The sequence below is a fragment of the Bufo gargarizans genome, chromosome 5 (genome assembly GCF_014858855.1).
Source record: "Bufo gargarizans isolate SCDJY-AF-19 chromosome 5, ASM1485885v1, whole genome shotgun sequence".
NCBI classification, from domain to species: Eukaryota; Metazoa; Chordata; class Amphibia; order Anura; family Bufonidae; genus Bufo; species Bufo gargarizans.
The window spans coordinates 431,517,988-431,541,948 of record NC_058084.1 but is presented as its reverse complement, the minus strand read 5'-3'; the positions used below and the strand labels follow the sequence as shown (position 1 = coordinate 431,541,948).

Here is a 23,961-nt window from a genome sequence, read left to right as displayed (position 1 = left end):
AATCTAAGTGCTCACAGAGCGCTGCAGCCTCTTCATACAGCTGATTGGCGGGGGTTTCGGAAGTCAGATCCTCACCGATCAGATGTTGGTTACGTATCTTGAGGACAGGCCATTGATATCAAAATTCTGGAGAACCTCTTTAAAATGCAAAAGGGTTATTCTCATCTGGACATTTATGGCATATCCAGAGGAAATCCCCAAATGTCCTACAGGATGCATCTTGCACCATCCTTTAGCTACTCTGAAAGAATAGTTGGCCGTGCATGCGCGGCTCTCTCCATTCCCTTCTATGGGAGTTCTGAACATATTTTTGGTCTGTTCTGTATTTTTTTAGGCCTGTATGTAGAAACATTCATTGTCCACAAAATATGTCCTATTGTCAATTTTGCGGACAAGGATAGGCATTGTTACAATGGATCCGCCCCAAAAAAATACATATGCTCGCAAAATACATATGCTCGTGTGCATGAGGCCTTAGGCTACTTTTACACTAGCGGTTCTTTTTTTCTGGTATTGAGATCAGTCATAGGATCTCAATACCGAAAGAAAAACGCTTCCGTTTTGTCCCCATTCATTGTCAATAGGGGCAACGTAACTGAACAGAACGGAATACTCCAAAATGCGTTCCGTTTGTTTGCTTTCCCATACCGGAGAGCAAACCGCAGCATGCAAAGCAAAAAGGATCCGGCGTGACCGACAATGCAAGTCAATGGGGACAGATCTGTTTTCTCTGACACAATAGAAAATGGTTGCATCCCCCATTTGACTTTCAATGGAGTTCATGATCCGTTTATAACGGATGCACATGGTTGTCTTATTAGTAACGGAAGCATTTTGACAGATCCAGCAAAAACGCTGGTGTGAAAGTAGCCTTGGGCCTCTTTCACACAAATGATACGGATGCGTTCAGTGAAACTCGCACCATTTTGCAGGCAAGTTCAGTCAGTTTTGTCTGCGATTGCGTTCAGTTGTTCAGTGTTTTCCGCTCGGGTGCAATGCGTTTTTTCACGCGCGTGATAAAAAACGGAAGGTTTACAAACAACATCTCTTAGCAACCATCAGTGAAAAACGCATTGCACCCGCACTTGCTTGAGGATGCAATGCGTTTTTACTGAATCCCCATTCTGTGGGGCCAGGGCTGCGTGAAATACACAGAATATAGAACATGCTGCTTTTTTCAGGCAACGCAGAACTGATGTGTGGAAAAAAAGCGCTCATGTGCACAGACCCATTGAAATGAATGGGTCAGGATTCAGTGCAGGTGCTATGCGTTCATGTCATGCATTGCATCCGCGTGGAAAACTTGTGTGAAAGGGGTCTTAGGCACAGTTCACACTTCAGTTATTTGATCAGTTATTTCCATCAGTTATTTTGAGCCAGAACCAGTAGTAAAGCCTACTCAGATCAGGTGTAATGTAAAGATCTGCAACTGTTCTGTGTTTTTGACCTGCATCTGGTTTGGTTCACAATAACTGATGGAAATAACTGACCAAATAACTGAAGTGTGAACTTGGCCCCTTAGCATGCTTGGCTGTTTTCAGAACTCTCATAGAGGTGAATTAACCACCTCCGGACCGCCTAACGCGCCGATGCGTCCGGAAGGTGGTTGCTTTTCTCCTCCTGGACGCATATACGCGTCATCTCGCGAGACGCGAGATTTCCTGTGAACGCGCGCACACAGGCGCGCGCGCTCACAGGAACGGAAGGTAAGCGAGTGGATCTCCAGCATGCCAGCGGCGATCGTTCGCTGGCAGGCTGGAGATCCGAATTTTTTAACCCCTAACAGGTATATTAGACGCTGTTTTCATAACAGCGTCTAATATACCTCCTACCTGGTCCTCTGGTGGTCCCTTTTGTTAGGATCGACCACCAGAGGACTCAGCTAGGTCAGTACAGTCGCACCAAACACTACACTACACTACACCCCCCCCCCCCGTCACTTATTAACCCCTTATAAACCCCTGATCACCCATGATCACCCCATATAAACTCCCTGATCACCCCCCTGTCATTGATCACCGCCCTGTCATTGATCACCCCCCTGTCAGGCTCCGTTCAGACGTCCGTATGATTTTTACGGATCCACGGATACATGGATCGGATCCGCAAAACGCATACGGACGTCTAAATGGAGCCTTACAGGGGGGTGATCAATGACAGGCGGGTGATCACCCATATACACTCCCTGATCACCCCCTGTCATTGATCACCCCCCTGTCATTGATCACCCCCCTGTAAGGCTCCATTCAGACGTCCGCATGATTTTTACGGATCCATGGATACATGGATCGGATCCGCAAAACGCATACGGACGTCTAAATGGAGCCTTACAGGGGGGTGATCAATGACAGGCGGGTGATCACCCATATACACTCCCTGATCACCCCCTGTCATTGATCACCCCCCTGTCATTGATCACCCCCCTGTAAGGCTCCATTCAGACGTCCGCATGATTTTTACGGATCCATGGATACATGGATCGGATCCGCAAAACGCATACGGACGTCTAAATGGAGCCTTACAGGGGGGTGATCAATGACAGGCGGGTGATCACCCATATACACTCCCTGATCACCCCCTGTCATTGATCACCCCCCTGTCATTGATCACCCCCCTGTAAGGCTCCATTCAGACGTCCGCATGATTTTTACGGATCCATGGATACATGGATCGGATCCGCAAAACGCATACGGACGTCTAAATGGAGCCTTACAGGGGGGTGATCAATGACAGGCGGGTGATCACCCATATACACTCCCTGATCACCCCCTGTCATTGATCACCCCCCTGTCATTGATCACCCCCCTGTCAGGCTCCGTTCAGACGTCCGTATGATTTTTACGGATCCACGGATACATGGATCGGATCCGCAAAACGCATACGGACGTCTAAATGGAGCCTTACAGGGGGGTGATCAATGACAGGCGGGTGATCACCCATATACACTCCCTGATCACCCCCTGTCATTGATCACCCCCCTGTCATTGATCACCCCCCTGTAAGGCTCCATTCAGACGTCCGCATGATTTTTACGGATCCATGGATACATGGATCGGATCCGCAAAAACACATGCGGACGTCTGAATGGAGCCTTACAGGGGGGTGATCACCCATATACACTCCCTGATCACCCCCTGTCATTGATCACCCCCCTGTAAGGCTCCATTCAGACGTCCGCATGATTTTTACGGATCCATGGATACATGGATCGGATCCACAAAACACATGCGGACGTCTGAATGGAGCCTTACAGGGGGTGATCAATGACAGGCGGGTGATCACCCATATACACTCCCTGATCACCCCCCTGTCATTGATCACCCCCCTGTAAGGCTCCATTCAGACGTCCGCATGTTTTTTTGTGGATCCGATCCATGTATCCATGGATCCGTAAAAAATCATGCGGATGTCTGAATGGAGCCTTACAGGGGGTGTGATCAGTGACAGGGGGGTGATCACCCTGATCACCCCCTGTCATTGATAACCCCCCTGTAAGGCTCCATTCAGACGTCCGCATGTTTTTTGTGGATCCGATCCATGTATCCATGGATCCGTAAAAAATCATGCGGATGTCTGAATGGAGCCTTACAGGGGGTGTGATCAGTGACAGGGGGGTGATCACCCTGATCACCCCCTGTCATTGATAACCCCCCTGTAAGGCTCCATTCAGACGTCCGCATGTTTTTTGTGGATCCGATCCATGTATCCATGGATCCGTAAAAAATCATGCGGATGTCTGAATGGAGCCTTACAGGGGGTGTGATCAGTGACAGGGGGGTGATCACCCTGATCACCCCCTGTCATTGATAACCCCCCTGTAAGGCTCCATTCAGACGTCCGCATGTTTTTTGTGGATCCGATCCATGTATCCATGGATCCGTAAAAAATCATGCGGATGTCTGAATGGAGCCTTACAGGGGGTGTGATCAGTGACAGGGGGGTGATCACCCTGATCACCCTGATCACCCCCTGTCATTGATAACCCCCCTGTAAGGCTCCATTCAGACGTCCGCATGTTTTTTGTGGATCCGATCCATGTATCCATGGATCCGTAAAAAATCATGCGGATGTCTGAATGGAGCCTTACAGGGGGTGTGATCAGTGACAGGGGGGTGATCACCCTGATCACCCCCTGTCATTGATAACCCCCCTGTAAGGCTCCATTCAGACGTCCGCATGTTTTTTGTGGATCCGATCCATGTATCCATGGATCTGTAAAAAATCATGCGGATGTCTGAATGGAGCCTTACAGGGGGTGTGATCAGTGACAGGGGGGTGATCACCCTGATCACCCCCTGTCATTGATAACCCCCCTGTAAGGCTCCATTCAGACGTCCGCATGTGTTTTGCGGATCCGATCCATGGATCCGTAAAAATTATACGGACGTCTGAATGGAGCCTTACCAGGGGGGTGATCAATGACAGGGGGGTGATCCGGGAGTCTATATGGGTGATCACCCCCCTGTCATTGATCACCCCCCCTGTCATTGATCACCCCCCCTGTCATTGATCACCCCCCCCCCCCCCCTGTAAGGCTAAATTCAGACATTTTTTTGGGCACAAGTTAGCGGAAATTTATTTTTTTTTTTTGTTTTTTCTTACTAAGTCTCATATTCCACTAACTTGTGTCAAAAAATAAAATCTCACATGAACTCACCATACCCCTCACGGAATCCAAATGCGTAAACATTTTTAGACATTTATATTCCAGACTTCTTCTCACGCTTTAGGGCCCCTAAAAAGCCAGGGCAGTATAAATACCCCACATGTGACCCCATTTTGGAAAGAAGACACCCCAAGGTATTTGCTGAGGGGCATATTGAGTCCATGAAAGATTGAAATTTTTGTCCTAAGTTAGCGGAAAGTGAGACTTTGTGAGAAAAAAACAAAAAAAATCAATTTCCGCTAACTTATGCAAAAAATAAAAAATTTCTAGGAACTCGCCAGGCCCCTCATTGAATACCTTGGGGTGTCTTCTTTCCAAAGTGGGGTCACATGTGGGGTATTTATACTGCCCTGGCTTTTTAGGGGCCCGAAAGTGTGAGAAGAAGTCTGGGATCCAAATGTCTAAAAATGCCCTCCTAAAAGGAATTTGGGCCCCTTTGCGCATCTAGGCTGCAAAAAAGTGTGACACATCTGGTATCGCCGTACTCAGGAGAAGTTGGGGAATGTGTTTTGGGGTGTCATTTTACATATACCCATGCTGGGTGAGAGAAATATCTTGGTCAAATGCCAACTTTGTATAAAAAAATAGGAAAAGTTGTCTTTTGCCAAGATATTTCTCTCACCCAGCATGGGTATATGTAAAATGACACCCCAAAACACATTCCCCAACTTCTCCTGAGTACGGCGATACCAGATGTGTGACACTTTTTTGCTGCCAAGGTGGGCAAAGGGGCGCATATTCCAAAGTGCACCTTTCGGATTTCACAGGCCATTTTTTACAGATTTTGATTGCAAGGTACTTCTCACACATTTGGGCCCCTAAATTGCCAGGGCAGTATAACTACGCCACAAGTGACCCCATTTTGGAAAGAAGACACCCCAAGGTATTCCGTGAGGGGCACGGCGAGTTCCTCGAATTTTTTATTTTTTGTCACAAGTTAGCGGAAAATGATGATTTTTCTTTTTTTTTCTTTTTTCCTTACAAAGTCTCATATTCCACTAACTTGCGACAAAAAAAAAAAATTCTAGGAACTCGCCATGCCCCTCACAGAATACCTTGGGGTGTCTTCTTTCCAAAATGGGGTCACTTGTGGCGTAGTTATACTGCCCTGGCAATTTAGGGGCCCAAATGTGTGCGAAGAACTTTGCAATCAAAATGTGTAAAAAATGACCGGTGAAATCCGAAAGGTGCACTTTGGAATATGTGCCCCTTTGCCCACCTTGGCAGCAAAAAAGTGTGACACATCTGGTATCGCCGTACTCAGGAGAAGTTGGGGAATGTGTTTTGGGGTGTCATTTTACATATACCCATGCTGGGTGAGAAAAATATCTTGGTCAAATGCCAACTTTGTATAAAAAAATGGGAAAAGTTGTCTTTTGCCAAGATATTTCTCTCATCCAGCATGGGTATATGTAAAATGACACCCCAAAACACATTCCCCAACTTCTCCTGAGTACGGCGATACCAGATGTGTCACACTTTTTTGCTGCCAAGGTGGGCAAAGGGGCACATATTCCAAAGTGCACCTTTCAGATTTTGCAGGCCATTTTACACAGATTTTGATTGCAAAGTTCTTCTCACACATTTGGGCCCCTAAATTGCCAGGGCAGTATAACTACGCCACAAGTGACCCCATTTTGGAAAGAAGACACCCCAAGGTATTCCGTGAGGGGCATGGCGAGTTCCTAGAATTTTTTATTTTTTGTCGCAAGTTAGTGGAATATGAGACTTTGTAAGGAAAAAAGAGAAAAAAAAAAAAATCATCATTTTCCGCTAACTTGTGACAAAAAATAAAAAATTCTAGGAACTCGCCATGCCCCTCACGGAATACCTTGGGGTGTCTTCTTTCCAAAATGGGGTCACTTGTGGCGTAGTTATACTGCCCTGGCAATTTAGGGGCCCAAATGTGTGAGAAGTACCTTGCAATCAAAATGTGTAAAAAATGGCCTGCAAAATCTGAAAGGTGCACTTTGGAATATGTGCCCCTTTGCCCACCTTGGCAGCAAAAAAGTGTGACACATCTGGTATCGCCGTACTCAGGAGAAGTTGGGGAATGTGTTTTGGGGTGTCATTTTACATATACCCATGCTGGATGAGAGAAATATCTTGGCAAAAGACAACTTTTCCCATTTTTTTATACAAAGTTGGCATTTGACCAAGATATTTTTCTCACCCAGCAGGGGTATATGTAAAATGACACCCCAAAACACATTCCCCAACTTCTCCTGAGTACGGCGATACCAGATGTGTCACACTTTTTTGCTGCCAAGGTGGGCAAAGGGGCACATATTCCAAAGTGCACCTTTTGGATTTCACCGGTCATTTTTTACACATTTTGATTGCAAAGTTCTTCTCACACATTTGGGCCCCTAAATTGCCAGGGCAGTATAACTACGCCACAAGTGACCCCATTTTGGAAAGAAGACACCCCAAGGTATTCTGTGAGGGGCATGGCGAGTTCCTAGAATTTTTTATTTTTTGTCGCAAGTTAGTGGAATATGAGACTTTGTAAGAAAAATAAAAAAAATAAAAATCATCATCATTTTCCGCTAACTTGTGACAAAAAATAAAAAGTTCTATGAACTCACTATGCCCATCAGCGAATACCTTAGGGTGTCTACTTTCCGAAATGGGGTCATTTGTGGGGGTTTTCTACTGTCTGGGCATTGTAGAACCTCAGGAATCATGACAGGTGCTCAGAAAGTCAGAGCTGTTTCAAAAAGCGGAAATTCACATTTTTGTACCATAGTTTGTAAATGCTATAACTTTTACCCAAACCATTTTTTTTTTGCCCAAACATTTTTTTTTTATCAAAGACATGTAGAACAATAAATTTGGCGAAAAATTTATATATGGATGTCGTTTTTTTTGCAAAATTTTACAGCTGAAAGTGAAAAATGTCATTTTTTTGCAAAAAAATCGTTACATTTTGATTAATAACAAAAAAAGTAAAAATGTCAGCAGCAATAAAATACCACCAAATGAAAGCTCCATTAGTGAGAAGAAAAGGAGGTAAAATTCATTTGGGTGGTAAGTTGCATGACCGAGCGATAAACGGTGAAAGGAGTGTAGTGCAGAAGTGTAAAAAGTGCTCTGGTCATGAAGGGGGTTTCACCTAGCGGGGCTGAAGTGGTTAAGGAGCCCCATTCTCCCATGCACGAGACCTTTATGGCATGTTCTGTGGATATGTCATGCGTGCCCCAGTGGGAATAACCCTTTACGTCAGATTAAAGTCTTCATTGTTTCTTATGGAGTCAGCCGCAGACATTTCCACTGTTGAACACGCAGGATTTGCCCGCAGGTGTCACATTTTTTAAAGATCTGCAAAAACTGCAAAGAGTGTTTTTCTGCCTTATGTAAAAGTATATTTTTTTGTAAACTGCTCTCACTTGCAAATGAATTATTCTGTGTCTTGGATTTTCAGTGCAAAATCCAAATTTAAAATCTGCATCAGATATGCCAAGTGTGTGTACACGACCCTTGTCTAAAGTTAAGAGCCTCAGTGATTAGTCACTGCACGTCCTGCTTCTCGATTCCCCTGCCATTAGCCATTATCGCTGGGTTAAACTGTGGGCATACAGTAGGCATGAATTGCTCACCGTGTAATGCTGATCAGCTCCTGCTCATACAGTTCTATTTTTATTTTATTTATTCCTACTATAACCAAGAGGTCATATGGATAAAGTTAGCCCTTTTTTTTTTTAAATGCCCTCTTTAACCACCTAACAGTTTTGCCGGAGTCCAGCTCAGGCTGTGGGAAAAGTAGCTAATTGGAGGGGGGAGGGCTGCTTTAGATGGTTATATCTTAATGGTAGCAGCTAGAAACATGCAACTGGTCTTGCCTGAAAGCTGACATTCCAGGCTTGTATACAAAACCAAGCAACAGAGGAGAAATCGCTGTTAGAAATGCCTATTTCTATCAGTGATCTCTTCCCCTGTACTAAACATATTGGTGGTATTGTCTGAAAGCTTGGAATGCCAGCTTTTCAAACAAGACAAGTTGCATGTTTACCATTCGTGAGATAGCAGCATCTAAAGCAGCCCCCCACCCCCCTTCAGTTAGCTACCTTTCCCACTGCTGGAGCTGGACTGGGGCAAAACAGTTAAGGGGTTAAAGAGGACCTGTCACACCTCTTTTGCCATAGCCGTTTTAGTAACTACTTTTATCCCCTTGTAATAACAATTGTGGAGCATCAATTCTTGTGACTCTATGATATGCCATTCTTTTACTATTCCCGCTAGAAGTTGTGAATGAATTACAATAAAGGACCAGAGGGGTGTTACCAGTTGGGGTGTGTCCCTGCACAAGTCTTACAACTGCAGCACTGATTGGGTAGTGTCTGACTGTGCAGGGACATACCCCCCAATCGGCAACACCCAGCTGGTCCTTCCTTGCACACTTAGAGTAATTAATTTGTAATAAAGGAAATGACACAATGTAGTCATAGAATAGATGTTCCAGAATTCTTATTACATGAGAAATGCTAGTAGTTGATAAGACAGACATGTCAGGAGCGGTGACAGCTCCTCTTTAAGTAGCCTTTACCCCCGGACCTTATACAGATGGATTTACAGGGGCGGTGGTGTGGAGGCTGTCACTTTGGATACCTGTGCCTGCTATTATTCAGTCTCCCATTACTAAACAAAGAAATTCTGATAATTGGGTTGTTTCCAGCATCATCACATACAACGGAACGACTCAGAATAGCAAATGTCGAGACGCTCTCAGAATTGACCTGCTCGCTCCTCATTTTTCTAGGATAATCCACCCTAATCCGTATTTCTCTCCAGCAATAAATTTGCTGTATACTCGGGCTGCCAGGATCTGTTTCCCTGACACGCAGTAGACAGCGCATTGTTGAATAGGGCACTTCTCCAATTAAACCAAGAAACCTCGAAACCGCAGACGGGAAAAAGCACAAAGGCAATCTGATAGAAGAACCTGCTGCTTCCTTTCCAGAGCGGTCTGTCTGAATGGCAAGTGTGGAGTGCGCGCTATTGATTACTTATGATTACCTCTGGTGACAGCCCCAGAAAACTGTATTATCTGTCTGCGGGGGATGTCTAACTTCATAAACATATAGTAAAGAGGAGAGCAAACACAGATATTACCGATCTATAGAGCCTGGATCATCTCTGCTCGTGTGACTCTAGCAACCCTAACAATCTAAACCTGGAATGACCGCAAATAAATCAGTATACCTTGTAATCATGAGGTGCATTCATTTTTCAATTGGTTCTGAAGTGACAAGTGACTGCAGAGGGTCTTGATGCCGTCTCCCCTTCCAGTAGATATTTTTTGCTGTCCGAGAGCCACGTGATAGGGAAGAAATTGAAATCTTTGCATATCCTATCCCTATTGAGGAAAAGGTTGTCCAGGGGCGGAATAGACCCTACAAATAAATTTTCAGTGTGCAGATACCGGGGGTTGGGGGGGGGAAGCTGGAAGCTGCACGAGCCCTCCACCCGGCCGCCAGCCATTTAATTAAAGGGGTTTACCGGATTCCGAGCAGACCCAGGCAGCCCCTGCAGGGCAAGGGCTGTTTTGTTTATACTTTTACACTGCTAGGCAGAGGCTTCCACCTAGCAGTGTTCCCGTTGACTGCACCGTCCCTAATGAGCGGGTTTTAGCGAGGCTCTAGCCTGTTTTACAGGGTAGGGCGGCACTATAAAGCCCGCCCATTAGAGCCATGGACGTCACCGGGCTCACTGGTAGGCAGAAGCCAGCGCCTAGCATTTCCATTGGGAGACCCGGTATGTCACCGTATCTCCAGAATAAGCACTTGCCCTGTACAATTCAACGCAGGGCAGGGGAGATCTTCAGAGCATGAAATGTTCCGATGCTCCTCTCAGAACAGAACCCCTTTAATGCTCGGAGCATCAGGTATTTATGCACCTGGCCAATGCCCACAGGTGCGCTCCGGTATTCAACTGTATCACCGTCCTCAGGACAGTAAACAGTGGTGAGGGCGGCAATATTTTGTGCTGCACTGTGGTATTTGGTTCTACTGGGGTGATATTTTGTGCTGCACCATGGTGTTACAAGCTCCACCTACTCCTCTAGTCCTGATCTACTTGTATTGGCCCTGCCTACTTGTGCTGCTCTATCTTCTGTCAATTTGAACCTGCCTACAACGTGGGACCGCTTTTAGTATTTTTCTGGGGTCACTTTTGCAGTACTCCGCCCTGCAGGGTGAGGCAAATGGTGAGGTCACAGGGGTAGTTACTAACCGAGGGTGGTTATAGTACTCATTCTTTTATATACCCTGGGCAGACGTACAGCAGAGATGGAGAGGCTGGCACAGGGGACCTCTGGGGCACTCTCTGTGTATAGGGACCAGGCCTGATGGTTGGTGAGGTGCCCTGGATGGTGCAGGTGTTTTTAATGTGCCGGTGGCAAGATCTCTTTAAATTTGAGACGCCAGTGCCGGTAACGGTGGCACACCGATTTATGGTAGGAATAATAGAGAAACACGATGGTGAACCAAAACTTCCGCTTACTGGAACAATTAACTATTTACAGTCTTTTGATCAAAGTTCCATATGTCAGCAGCAGTCACAAGCAGGCTTCACAACAATTGGCAGGCAAAATGTTCTTGCAAGATGCTCAGAGGGTTAAACACTTACAGATCAGGCTGCACTTTTCCTCAGAATCCTATCTCTTTATCCTAAGGCCCGTATGCCCTATCGCTGGCTTTATCCTTGGTTAGGGGAAACTTCCTTGCTTTCAATATATCCTTCTGCCCTTCAGCTCTCTGGTTCAGCTGGAAATACTTTTGCTCTGCTCTGCACTGGTTATAGGAACTTCAGGTTTCTCAGGAGGTAAACCCTTCTCCTGGTGGCAGCTTCTGAGCTTCTATACTCAGGACCCTCAGGCAGGCTAGACTGCACTGACTAGCCTCCTGGATTATACTGCACTGCACTGAGTCTTTCCTGTCTAGGCCTAACTATATATACTCGGGGTTCCCTAGCTCCCTCTACTGTCTAGTAGGAGGAACTACCCCTACCAGGCCTGATACACAAATAACAGGAAAAACACATACAAACATCATATAAAATACAATGACCAATAACGTGGCCACATTAACCCTTGTGTAGGGCCCACATTTACCTAGTGGGACACTACACTTTAAGTTCCCGGTCCGTAGCTGGATTAGCTCTTGTATTTTTTAGGGGAGTGGAACCCTCCTCTATTAGCTAAGGCTCCATTCACAAGTCCGCAAATGGGTCCTCATCCGTTGCGCAATTTTGCGGAACGGGTGTGTACCTATTCATTCTCTATGGGGTCGGAATGGAGGCGGACAGCACACAGTGTTCTGTCCGCATTTTCGGAGCGCGACCCTGATCTTCCGGTCTGCAGCTCCGCAAAAGATAGAACATGTCTTATTATTGTCCACAGCTGTGGACAAGAATAGGCATTTCTGTAGGGGGTGCCGGCCAGGTGTATTGCGGATACGCAACACACCATGAATGTGTGAATGGATCCTAAGACGATTTGTAAGGACGTTTCATAACAGGTTGTCAAAAAGGACGCCAGCCCTCGAAGGGTCATGTCCTCAGTGCATGGACAGCGAAGAAACCACAGAGTATCTCCCGATATTCTGCAGCAGATTTTATTGTTGAAATTATGGCAGAAATGCTACAGGTTTTACGCACATTTGCACTGCAAAAGGCGAAATCCAAAGCATGAGCTGACATAAGTTGACTTCGCTGCCACTGTAAACCCTGCAGAAAACCTGCAGCATTTATACAACCTACGACTGAACCATAAAGTGGACGTCCAGTAAGGGGCTATTCACATCACGTTTAGCTCCACCCTTAGCTTGCCACTGGGGGTCCTCGATTGATCGACACCCGGGACCTCCACCGATCAGCTGATTGAGAAGGCACTGGCGATTGCAGTAGCACCGCAGCTCACCAAGCACAGCGCCGTACATTATGTAGTGGCTGTGCTTGGTATTGCACTCAGCCCTATTCACTTCATGGGGGCTGAGCTGCTCCTAGCCCACGTGACGTCACATGAGCAAGGGAGAGCTGCGAGAAGACTGCTGTGCTACTGCGAGTGCCGGTGCTGATCAGCGGGGATCCTGGGTATCGCCCGAACCCACCCACATTCAGATACAGATGAGAGGCAGAAAGCAGGCAAGACAGCATTTAAAGTTTAATCTTTTTGACTCTGTTCGCTTCATTATAATGAATGGATTCGCTAAGTGATACGTTTGCACAGTTTTCCGATATTGCCTGGCGGATGCTCATTTGGCCAGCTAAAACATGATGTGCTACCATGTGAAGTGCTTGAATGGCTGCACACGTTGGGACACCAAGGACGTATGTAAAATGCTAATGACATTCCTTTTATAAAAATCTGTGAAAAAGCTGTGTGAATGGAGCCATTATATGGCGCCTCTGCACAGCAGCATTTTCCCACTAAAAGCACTAAGGAAGAATGCCTCATGGTACAATATGGACACTTAGCTTTCTGTTGCTATTGAAGCCCTGAAGTGGACCTGTCACGTCCTCCGACAAAGGCGCCTGCCATTACCTGGATCAGGTGTTTCTTTCTTTCCTATGCCTCATACTTTCAGCTCCGGCTGCTTTTGAGGCCATGCACTGTCATTTTCAATGACGAGTAAACCATAGCTTTGATGCTGTTCAATTAGCATCGAAGAGCTCCAGTTCACCTCCAGTGCATGGCCTCAAGAAGATGTCAGGAGCTGAAAGTACCAGCACCAGTGGCATGGAAATGGGAGGTCGGTGGGAATGAAGTACAGAGCTAGAATCTGTGGGCGGCTGGAGGACGAGACAGATCCCCTTTAGTAGTAAATAAACTTCACCTTCATTACAATTAGACCTCAGCATAATGACCCAGCTCCTGAAGTGATGGCTCAGAAACGCAGAAGCCGATATAATGATATTACCTATTCGAAGGGGGCTCGTTGCGATGTAAGTTGTCTCTTTGAGGTAGGCGTAATGTGGAATAAATCTCCTCTGAAGTCTTCTTTGCTGAAACGGTTACAGTGAAGGTGTTTACGTCCTTGCTCGAGTTACTTCAACCTTACATGTTCCTTGCGTGACTTCTCTGCATGTGATCGAGGAGCCGGCAGCAAGTGACGCCCAGTACTGATCAGTCACAGTGCCGGTGTTTTTCTTTTCTCCCTTACTGACCTTGCCACAGAGAATTAAGTACAAAAGCATAAATTCAGGCTCCAGGTGGGAGATGCATTTGACCCCATAATGCTTTCCTTAGTCCTAATAAGCTGCTGTGCTCCTGTGCGCTATTACCTATCCATTCTTTCTGGGACACTGCGTATTTCATTCTCGCTGATGACAGTTCGATTCCTGCAGAAGTAATAATCTCTTCTAGACCCTCGATCTTATCCTTTGCCTACAGAGCCAATATCTGTCAACTTGAAAAATGAATTATTGCCTAAATATTAGCCTGCTGTTTGCAGTCACCGTGCAGACTCCCAACCAGAGATCGGTGGAGGGTGGCCGCTGTCACATCAGCCTCTTCTTTTATACCTGTCTTTCTTTGTAGCATTCTATATGTTAACTTTTTGTCATTAGTAATCCGTGTTTCCGATGCAAATTGCATAATATGTAAAATCACTTTTTGAAACTTCTTTCTCTGCCTAAGGCTACTTTCACACTTACTTTATTAATTCCGGCATTAAGATCCGGCAGAGGATCTCTATACCGGAATTAAACGTATCCGTTTTGATTTTGCACATCAGGATGCATCTGTTCCGTTAGAGTGTGGTTGTGTTAAATCAAAACGGAAACAAATTTGGATCCGGCACTAAATACATTGAAAGTCAATGGGTGACAGATCAGGTTTTTAGGCTCCTAAAAAAAATGGATCTGTCACCATTGACTTATATTGTTCTCAATGAAGTTTTTTTCTGTTTATGACCGGACACAAAACTGAAGCTTGCAGTCACAAAACGAAACTCTGCCGGAACGCAAGACATCCTGATGCATCCGGAACAGGTCACTTTTTCTATTTAGAATGCATGAGGACTAAACTGAATTCTCCCCCCCCCCCGTATTGAATACCGGAAAACGCAAGTGTGAAAGTAGCCTTACATTTAGAAAATAATATGCTGTTTTTAATCTAAGAACTATTACATGTCAAAATTTGCTTGAAATCGAACTATACAGACAATAAATGTAGAAATGAAAGCTGATGAGAAAATATTAATAGTCACACGGCAGTCTGAAGAGCACTAGCACAATTTCTGGGTAGAAGGCAAGGGTTTTGGCCTTTTTATTCATCTTCTGCAGACTATCTTTTTTTTATTTTTAGTGGGAGGAGGTTTTTGGTGTGGCAAGCTTGCCCACGAACATAAGGGCTCTGTGCCCGTTCTGCGGTCCGCCGTGGGCCAGCCGCATGCGTATCTCAAACCTTTTCACTTGAATGGGGTCCGCGGAATGCACATGGCTGGTGACCCATGTATTGTGGTCCGCAGCACGGGCACGGAGTCCAATGTTCGTGGACAAGAGGCCTAAGAAAGAGCACACGATAACCTTTTCTAGTGGCATTAGTCTCTAAATGAAGGGTAGGAAACCATACAGAGGTGACAATCTACAGTTGTAACTTGAGAGGTCTTGAGATGTACTTGGTACCCAAGTTTGTGACAGGACAATGGGAGGGCATTGCTACAACCTTAAATGTTATTAGGGCAGCTTTATCATGACTGGCGTTTCCTACACCTGTCTTGATGGCCTGGGCGCTGGAGCGAGATGGGCCTGATTTATTATCACTTCCTTCAGTCATGAATTGGACTCTCTACATTTGAACCCAAATCAGTAAGGCTACATGCACATGGCAGTGAAAAAAAGAGTCAGTTCAAAACGGACGTTTATTTCACTGATGCCTTTCTGATAAACGGATGTTAATAATGGACCAATTCAATTGTATGGGGGCAGTCTGTCAGTGAAAAACGGACAAGATAGAACATGTTCTATTTTTTTACGTCTGTTTTCACTGACAGTCAAAACAACTGCTGTGTGAATAACCCCATAGACAACCCTTGGTCTTAAAACAGACTTGTGATGGCCGTTAAAAAATGTACATCACATGTCCGTTTTTGTCGTGTGCATGTAGCCTAATAGTGGCCACAAAATAAATGTACCCATCAGAGTGTCCCCATAGTCATACTACCCATTTCAGTGGAAAGAGTGAGACTTTAGGCAGTGTATCTAGTGATTCGGCAAAGCACCGAGCCAGTGGCTCTAAACTCTGGTTTTCAGCTTTATCAGATAAAAAAGTAGAAAGAGGAGTTCGGGCTGGTGTCTTGTCCGCTAAAATAAATGTCCCCTGCTCGTATTAGTCTATTTTTTTTCTGTATAGTTCTTTTAAATAATGATGGTGCTTGTTTGAACAGACAATATGTTCCCACGTGGCACCAGTGCTGCTTGGTGTTTATAGTTATAGCATTTTATTGCTTTATACCGTGTTTGAGTTTTCTTTCTAGAATCTGAGAATTCTAGGTAAGAACCTCTGAGTTGCGTGCAGGTGTTGTCGAAAACCAGTTATAACTAAAGCTGGCTATAGACATTAGAAGTATATTGGCCATGTTAGGATTGGACATGTTACATGTTAATTGCGCAATCCTTGTGTTCTTGGTGAGATAAGCTGCTGCCAGCGGGGCATCTATATGGAGGAGGGGGTTGAATGATATAACTATTGGCCGACAAGTGTCTCATGTGTATGGCAAGCCTAATGGTGCCCATACACCTTCAACAACTGATGGCCAAATGCTGGTTCGGCAGACTATTTCTCGCAACTCCCCCAGTTAACACTTGGGTTAAGGCTTCTTTAAGACCTGCAGGCGTGTGTTCTATCCAGAAAATCTGGCAGACAATGCCAGGAACCGGCCAGACAGAAACCACTGCATGAAACTCCTGATGGCAGTGTCAAACTAGCCATAGACGAGTGTGCATTTGTTGTCTCCTAGGAGAACGAAAGGATCTGGCCAAAAATTCAGTTCTCCTAATTTTTCTCTCTTCTTACAAATGTTTTTTGGTGGGGAGAAGAACCAGGAGCTCCCTATACACATTAGATTTTGACAGGTTCGGTCGACAATACACTAATGTGTATGGAGGTCTTAAAACATGATTGAATAGATTTTCTTCTTAGCTCAAAGATTTAGATTTACAGCTGGTTTCTGCACCTGACAGTTGTTTTAATGTACGAATGCTTCTTAGCAATATTTGTCTCATCAAATATCTGTACTAGAAGCCAGTGATGTCCATATGGAGCCAAGGCTTGGACTGTTTCACTTGACATTTTGATTTTTAAGTACATTGGAAAATATTGGCTGGTATGACCATATGCTCCTGAGGATGTTGGCCGTTATTTGTCCTTTGAGGGAAAAAATGACACTTTTGACATTTCACAGCTGCGACCTTGGGTTTTTATTGAACTGTATTAGTTTTGCTCCCATGGCCTTTGTTCTCAATATTTTGTGGAGAGCACATTTGCCACTTTATTTTGTAGTTGTTTCGGGAAAACTGGTGAAACCAGGATGACATTAACCGTATCTGTCCAGCCCAGTGACGTGCCAGACCTGCAGAATTTCCACGGCTGGTTATCTTGCTTGCCTTTCATAAAATGTTGCCTAGTAAATATGTGCTAAACAACTGGCCGCAGGAAATGCTTTTCAAAGGATTTTCTAGAAAGCTGAAAAATGTTCTTTGTCTTTAATTAAATGAAGAAATCTAGCAGATTCTTTATATTATGCGCTGAAGTTTGTGAATGCCATGAGTGCAGAAATCTCTGAACTGTTATAAGAGGTGCTGCTAGATGGTGGGTTGGTGGACAGAATGGTCTATAGAATGACCATAAGGCCATTTTTCCTCATTGGGGCAGATTTGCTAATCCTGTTTTATATTTAGGCAGTATATACTTAGATTATCTAAGAGCACAGACATACTTTCAATTTTTTTATGCACTTTTGTAAGTCAAAATCAGGTGTGGATCATGAAAGGAGAGAAAGTATTAAGTACAGATACTGCTTTTCTAGTGCTTTCCATCCACTCCTGGTTTTGCAAGTCTGCTGTTTTGTGGTCCGCAAAACGGACACGGTTTGTGAATGGAACCTAATCTATGCAATAGGTGAAATGCACCTGAAAACCCACTGCAAAGTCCACATTAAACAAGGATTTGAGGCTTAATAGTCTAAAGGCACCCACCAACGTTGTGGCCTTTGTGGCCTGGTTCAAATGCCGAGATTCTTCTAAGGAAGAAGGAAATAAATTGCTGCCAGGCACCTCTAATGGTAGCGTATCTCTCTACAGAACAAAAGAATAGGGTATGCTGAAATCCAACATGCCTGACCCTTTTTTACCCTGTTATGAGCACACGCTCATAGTCGTCAGTTCTGTCTAAATCTGCAGATTTGGTCCACATTCGTCTAATTGGTATGGCCCCCTTTATAAGGGTTGTCCAGTCTAAACCTCAGGCCACCGATATCTGATTGGCAGGAGCTAGCTCTAGCATTGGGACTACACTGTCCATCCATTGTGTAGTGGACAGAGCTGATTACTGCAAGGCTGCACCTATTGAAGGCAGTGCACAAATGTTGTGTAGCTCTGGTGCTGGAGCTGCTCCCAAATAGCTGATTGGAGGGGTGTCTGGTGTCAGACCAGTGCCGAATGATAGGCCATCAATATAGAAGCAGTTGACAACCTCTTTAAAGGGGAATCCAAGAATAAAAAATGCTTCCCATATGCCGGCCCTTCACACTGATTCTACTTACCCGGCTCCCCACGCCGCTCCTGGTTCCCGCACTGCCGCCACATGCATTCGCGGATAACAACATCCGGTGTCTGGGGAGTCTATAGCCAATGGCAGGTGGTGACGGGGATGAGCGGGTGACTGCTAGGAAGGCTCGTCCCCATCACCGCCTGCCATTGGCTGACACGCAGGTGGAGAAGCATCGGGCACCAGGAGAGACACGGGAAACCAGGCAAGTAGAATTCAGTGTTGGTGGGCATTTTGTAGTCTCGGCTAACCCCTTTAAGTTTCATTGTCTTGTACTGTCATGTAACTTCACTATGGCCCTTGTGACTACTTCCTTTTATACATAACCATAAGCCAAGTAGTCTATAAATGTCTTATTTCTAACCCCTTCATAGTATCCAAGACTTGGATTGTTGCCACTTTCTCCTGTTTCTGCATAAATATTATTTTGTGTATTGACTTTAATATATATCTTTTTCCTTCCTATCAGATATGCCGCTCCACGTGCGACGTAGCAGTGACCCATCTCTCGCCGGGATAACCACTTCTGTTAGCGACTCCAACTTCTCTTCTGAAGAGCCGTCCCGTAGAAATCCAACTAGATGGTCTACGACTGCAGGGTTCACAAAGAAAAACCCTCATACGGGCCATAGTCCCAATGACAGAAAGGTATGGATTTTCTCTTGCACTCTGAACATGCTCCTTCTGCTCTCTTGTAGTAATTGTTTCTTCTCGTCGATACTGTTCTTCAGCGTCCTCCGCTGGGCTTCAGCCCTCAGGCGGCCATTCTCCCTATGAAAAGTACAACTGTTATGTCTAGTGCGCTCACGTCTGTCGAGAGGAACAGAGGCACGTGAACACGCTTTGAAACAATTAGCTTGCTCCAAGTTCACCTTCTCCCATCTGTAATCCCATATGCTGCAGGGATAGTTTGGGTTCAGAACTTTTCTTTGATCAGCTTATAAATTGTTCTGTATCTTCCAATTAAAGCGGCTTGTGAGTATTTACAAAGAGCCTTTTACAGTGTGAAAATGACATGGGGAGGATCAGCCTTGGGGAAGTGATTTGGCAACAGCAATTTTACATTTTAATGCTCCTTGTATTAAACGGTCCTCTTCTCTCTGGATTCCATTAAGGATACGTTGTACGCTTTATCTTTGCTTTTAATATCGCTTCTTTTTGCTTAAGATGTGCTGCTTTTAATAAGGATGTGTAAAAGTGGGTGTCGTAGTGGAACATTTTAAGATCTGTCATCTTATTGCCGATGACAGAATAGATGGAAAATATAGATATTTTCATTAATTTGACAATGATTGGTTGTGACGAATACCACACCTCGTGGCCACTTGACGTCACCTACGTCGAGCTCACGAGACGCAGTATGGTCACTTGTTACCAAAGTGTGACGTTACGCCCTCCAGAGGAGCAGGTAAGGTCAGCTTGGTACAGTTTACACAGACACCTCCTGTCCTCGCGGGCACAGAGAGGCTGCTGAGAGCCTTTTCACTGCTGCCGTGAAACAGCGCCTCCTCAACCCGGGAAATCTGCCGCCAGCTTCTCGTTTGATATAAGCCTGGTCTGCTAACGCAAGTGTTCCTAAACTCCAGTCCTCAAGGCCCACTTACCAGTCAAGATTTGAGAATATCCCTCAGAATACCTGTTGTAAGTCCTGATGCACTGACACTAATTATATCACCTGCGCAATACTAAGGAAATCATGAAAACATGACCGGCAGGGGGACCCTGAGGACCGGAGTTGAGGAACCCTGCGCTAACGGGATATAGGGTGAGAAACCAACCCGCGGTAGCTTATAACTAGACCGAAACACAGACGTGGGGATGCACTATAAACACAGAAAATATATACAGTGGTCTGAGGTTATAGATACAGGTGATATAGGTACAACAGGGTTAAGCAGAGCAAAAGTCAGTTACCGGGTAGTTGAAAGTTCTATGATGGTGGAATAGTCCTTGGCTGCAGTCACGTGGTTGTGGTGATGTCAGCGGTTTCCAGGTCTCTCTAAACACATTTGCACGATGTGACCCTCTTTCAGAAAAGGACACCGTCCGCTGGCTTGCATAAGCTCATGACCTGTAGCTGGCTGCTCCTCTCCCCGCCTATGGGTAGGGTCCACTCCTCCTTCTCTGTTGCTGGCAGAAAATTACCCATAAAACCCCTTAGGGCTCATAGCCCCAGACCAGAATGTCGCAGGAATATTATTACGAGCCCAATTTATCCGCCTGGGTTCCGGCTACAACTGGAGTCCAAGCATGGTACCGTTATTTGGTTTCTGTTGGGAGATATGTATATCTCCCCTCCTGGGCATCCTCACATCAAGCCAGGACCATGTGGATGATTGGCTTTCCCCAAGGATCGCAAAAAGATAACCGAATTATGCCTGGGATGGACGGACGATTCATAATTCCTTATGAAATGTAGGTGCCAACATGTCTGGAAGGTATCATTGATCCTGGGCAAGGGCTGAGACCTGCTGGGGGGTTTCCTGCAGGATTAGCTTGCCTCCAACCTGGTTGAGGAGTGACTTTATCCACCTGGGGCCTCCTTGAAGCCTGGACCCCTGGGGCTTCCTCCCTTGCTAGCTGACAGCAGATGGCTGGGGGGTGAGAACAGATTTTGCATGTACACAGACTGTGTACATGCAAAAGGTTAATCAAATGACAATCAGGGCTGCCAATAAATGATTATCCATATTCCTCACACTGGTGCTCTAGTGTTTATTGCAGGAGTATTTTTTCCAGTGGAAAGTTTTTAGTTTTTTTTCTGCCAGTTAAAGGGGTCGTCCGGGTTCAGAGCTGATCCCGGACATATCCCTGTGTTCACACCTATACCCCCCCCCCCCCCTTTACATGAGCATCGGAGCATTTCATGCTCTCCCTTGCCTTGTGTTGTAATGCTCAGGGCAAGGCCTTTTTTGTTTACTTTGGCACACTGCTAGACAGTGTTCCTGGTGGGCTTTGGTGGTGCCCTAGCCATTTTACAGGCTAGGGAAGTGCTAAAGCCTGCCCTTTAGTGACGGTGACATCACAGGGCTCACTGCTGGGCGCAAGCCTCCGCCTAGCAGTCCCTAAAATTGCCTTTGCCCTGGGCAAAGGAGAGCATCGGAGCATGAGATGCTCCAATGCTCATATCAGCCCCCCCCCCCCCCCCCCCCGAAGGATTGAAGATAGGGATTTGTCCGGGTTCAAACATGTTTGTTATGCCTGAGCTGTTCTTAAAAGCATTTAGAAAGCTTTAAGAACTTTGCTTTATGTGGGTCATATACACAGTGGTCTAGAGCTAACCCTATTGACTTCTGTGGGAGAGTTTTCGACCTGTTCAGAGGTCATTGTACAAGGAAAGGATAGATGAGCTTTGACGATCACTTATTGTGAATAATGGATTAGAATGACAGATGAGCACATAACTGCAGTAAAGTGAGCTCTACAGACCAAGAAGTGGCACCTAGTAGGCTTAGTGGCCAGTGTTAAAACTGCAGGATAGAAAATGAAAACAACATAAAACATTCTTTAAAAATATGTTAAATATAAAAGTGTGTTTTTTTTTTGTTTTTTTTTTAACTATAGGTCATTTTCTGATGACACATTACCTTTAAATGTCTGCACAGTGACATAATTGATAAGGTTCATGAGCCCTCATTCTTCCAATGCCACAACCTCCACTGGTGAGATTTCCAGCAAAGAACTACTCGTTCTATAGAACACCTTTAAAATGGATGGCACTTTATTTACTGTGCATAATATTTCCAAGGAACACCTTTTCCTTCTCACCAGCACATCTCTTGCGTCATACATGCTCCTCTTCTGTTCGGGACACATATAGTGATCAGTGGAGTTCTCAGCCAGCATTTTCTTGTTTATCATCCTTTTTATCATCATCCTTTTTATCATCATTTTATTATAATGTATGATATGAGTTTCTTCACGTGTACTAAGCTTATGGATTGAACCTGTTGGCATGAAAATGCAGTGTAATATGCAGGCAGGAGAAGCTGAGCATATTAATATTTAGTTTATTTGGAATAGATTCAGTAGATCTTATTTACTTTTATGATTTTTGTGTTTTCGTCATTTTGAACTAAAATACGTTTTAAGTTTGGTCTTTATTGAAAACTTTCAGCCGTTTTTGATATACAAGGGTTAAAAAAAATCAGTCTGTTTGCAAAGTCTGTTAGCTGATGGCTTAGGCTTAGGCTGAGGACGGATTTGGCACATAACTGAGCCGAACGGAGACTGCGGACCCCATAGACTTTAATGTGGTCCATTAGGTTTCCGCTCAGAGGAAGATTTTTGAAGCGGAGACAAAAGTCCTGCACGCACAACTTTTGTCTCAGTTTCAAAAATCTTCCTCTGAGAGGAAACTTAGCAGACCCCTTAATAGTCTATGGGGTCCGTAGTCTACGTTCTCCTCAGATTATGACACTGTGAACTAAGTATACAGACATGGAGAGCGGCGCCCGGGGATCTCACTGCACTTACTATTATCGCTGGGCGCCGTTCCGTTCTCCTGCTATGCCCTCCAGTATCTCCGGTCACAAAGTTATGGTAGGTGGAGTCTGCCCTTGTTCTGCTGTAGTGCTGGCCAATCGCATTGCAGAGCTCACAGCCTGGGAGAAAATAGCCTCCCAGGCTGTGAGCTCTGCGCTGCGATTGGCCAGCGCTACAGCAGATCAAGGGCAGACTCCGCCTACATTAACTTAGTGACTGAAATCTCCACCTACTATAACTTAGTGATCGAAGATACCGGAGGGCATAGCGGGAGAACGGAACGGCGCCCAGGGAGTAAGTGCAGTGTGATCCCCGGGCGCTGCTCTCCATGTCTGTATACTTAGTTCACAGTGTCCTAATCGGTGAAAGGTCCTCTTTAAATGCCAAATCCATCCTTTCCGTCCTCCTGAATAGGAGAACGTACACACCTATAGCATTCCCTCAAAATAAGTATGTGTGCTACGCCAACATACTAGATTAACAACACCAATAAATAAGCATAGCACAGCTAATAATGAATATACTTTATTTCAATGATAGACTAGATAAAAATACAAATACATACAATGCAGCAGCGTAAATAAATAATTACATGAATACCAGAGTACAAAAATCACCGCTCACACCGTTTCCGTTCTGATTCTTTCTGCGTTCACTTATGGCCTCTTCTTCCTGGTCCATGTCTATACGGAAATGTGCCAGAGATGGGTGACACCTATGGCCAGTGAATAACTAAGCAATAGTATTTCCTGTGTTTACATGACCAAGAAGTTGACTGATAAAGGGATAAAGAAGCAGTTTCAGGGAATTCTGGGTTTGTAGGGGGAGAGTATAATTCCCTCTTCACCCTGGATTTGACGTTAAAAAGTTGTGAAACCCAGTTTTGAGGCTTTTTAAATGGTATTGCAACTAGTTTTAGTCGTTACTCCCATTTTTATGCTGCCCTCACCAGCTTTTGAGAAGACTGCGTGATGAGCACATGGCCCCGACACATTCGTCATCATTTACTCCAGAACTTGATGTAAATGACCGCTACGAGCTG

General features: G+C 45.1%; 1 protein-coding gene across 1 annotated transcript in view; it reads left to right on the top strand.

The window, feature by feature from the left end:
• Positions 1-23,961, top strand: part of PARD3 (par-3 family cell polarity regulator) — a 699,053-nt gene that overhangs the window by 197,040 nt on the left and 478,052 nt on the right. The window contains 1 exon segment of the mRNA XM_044295563.1: positions 18,904-19,082. Coding sequence (XP_044151498.1) covers positions 18,904-19,082 — 179 coding nt within the window.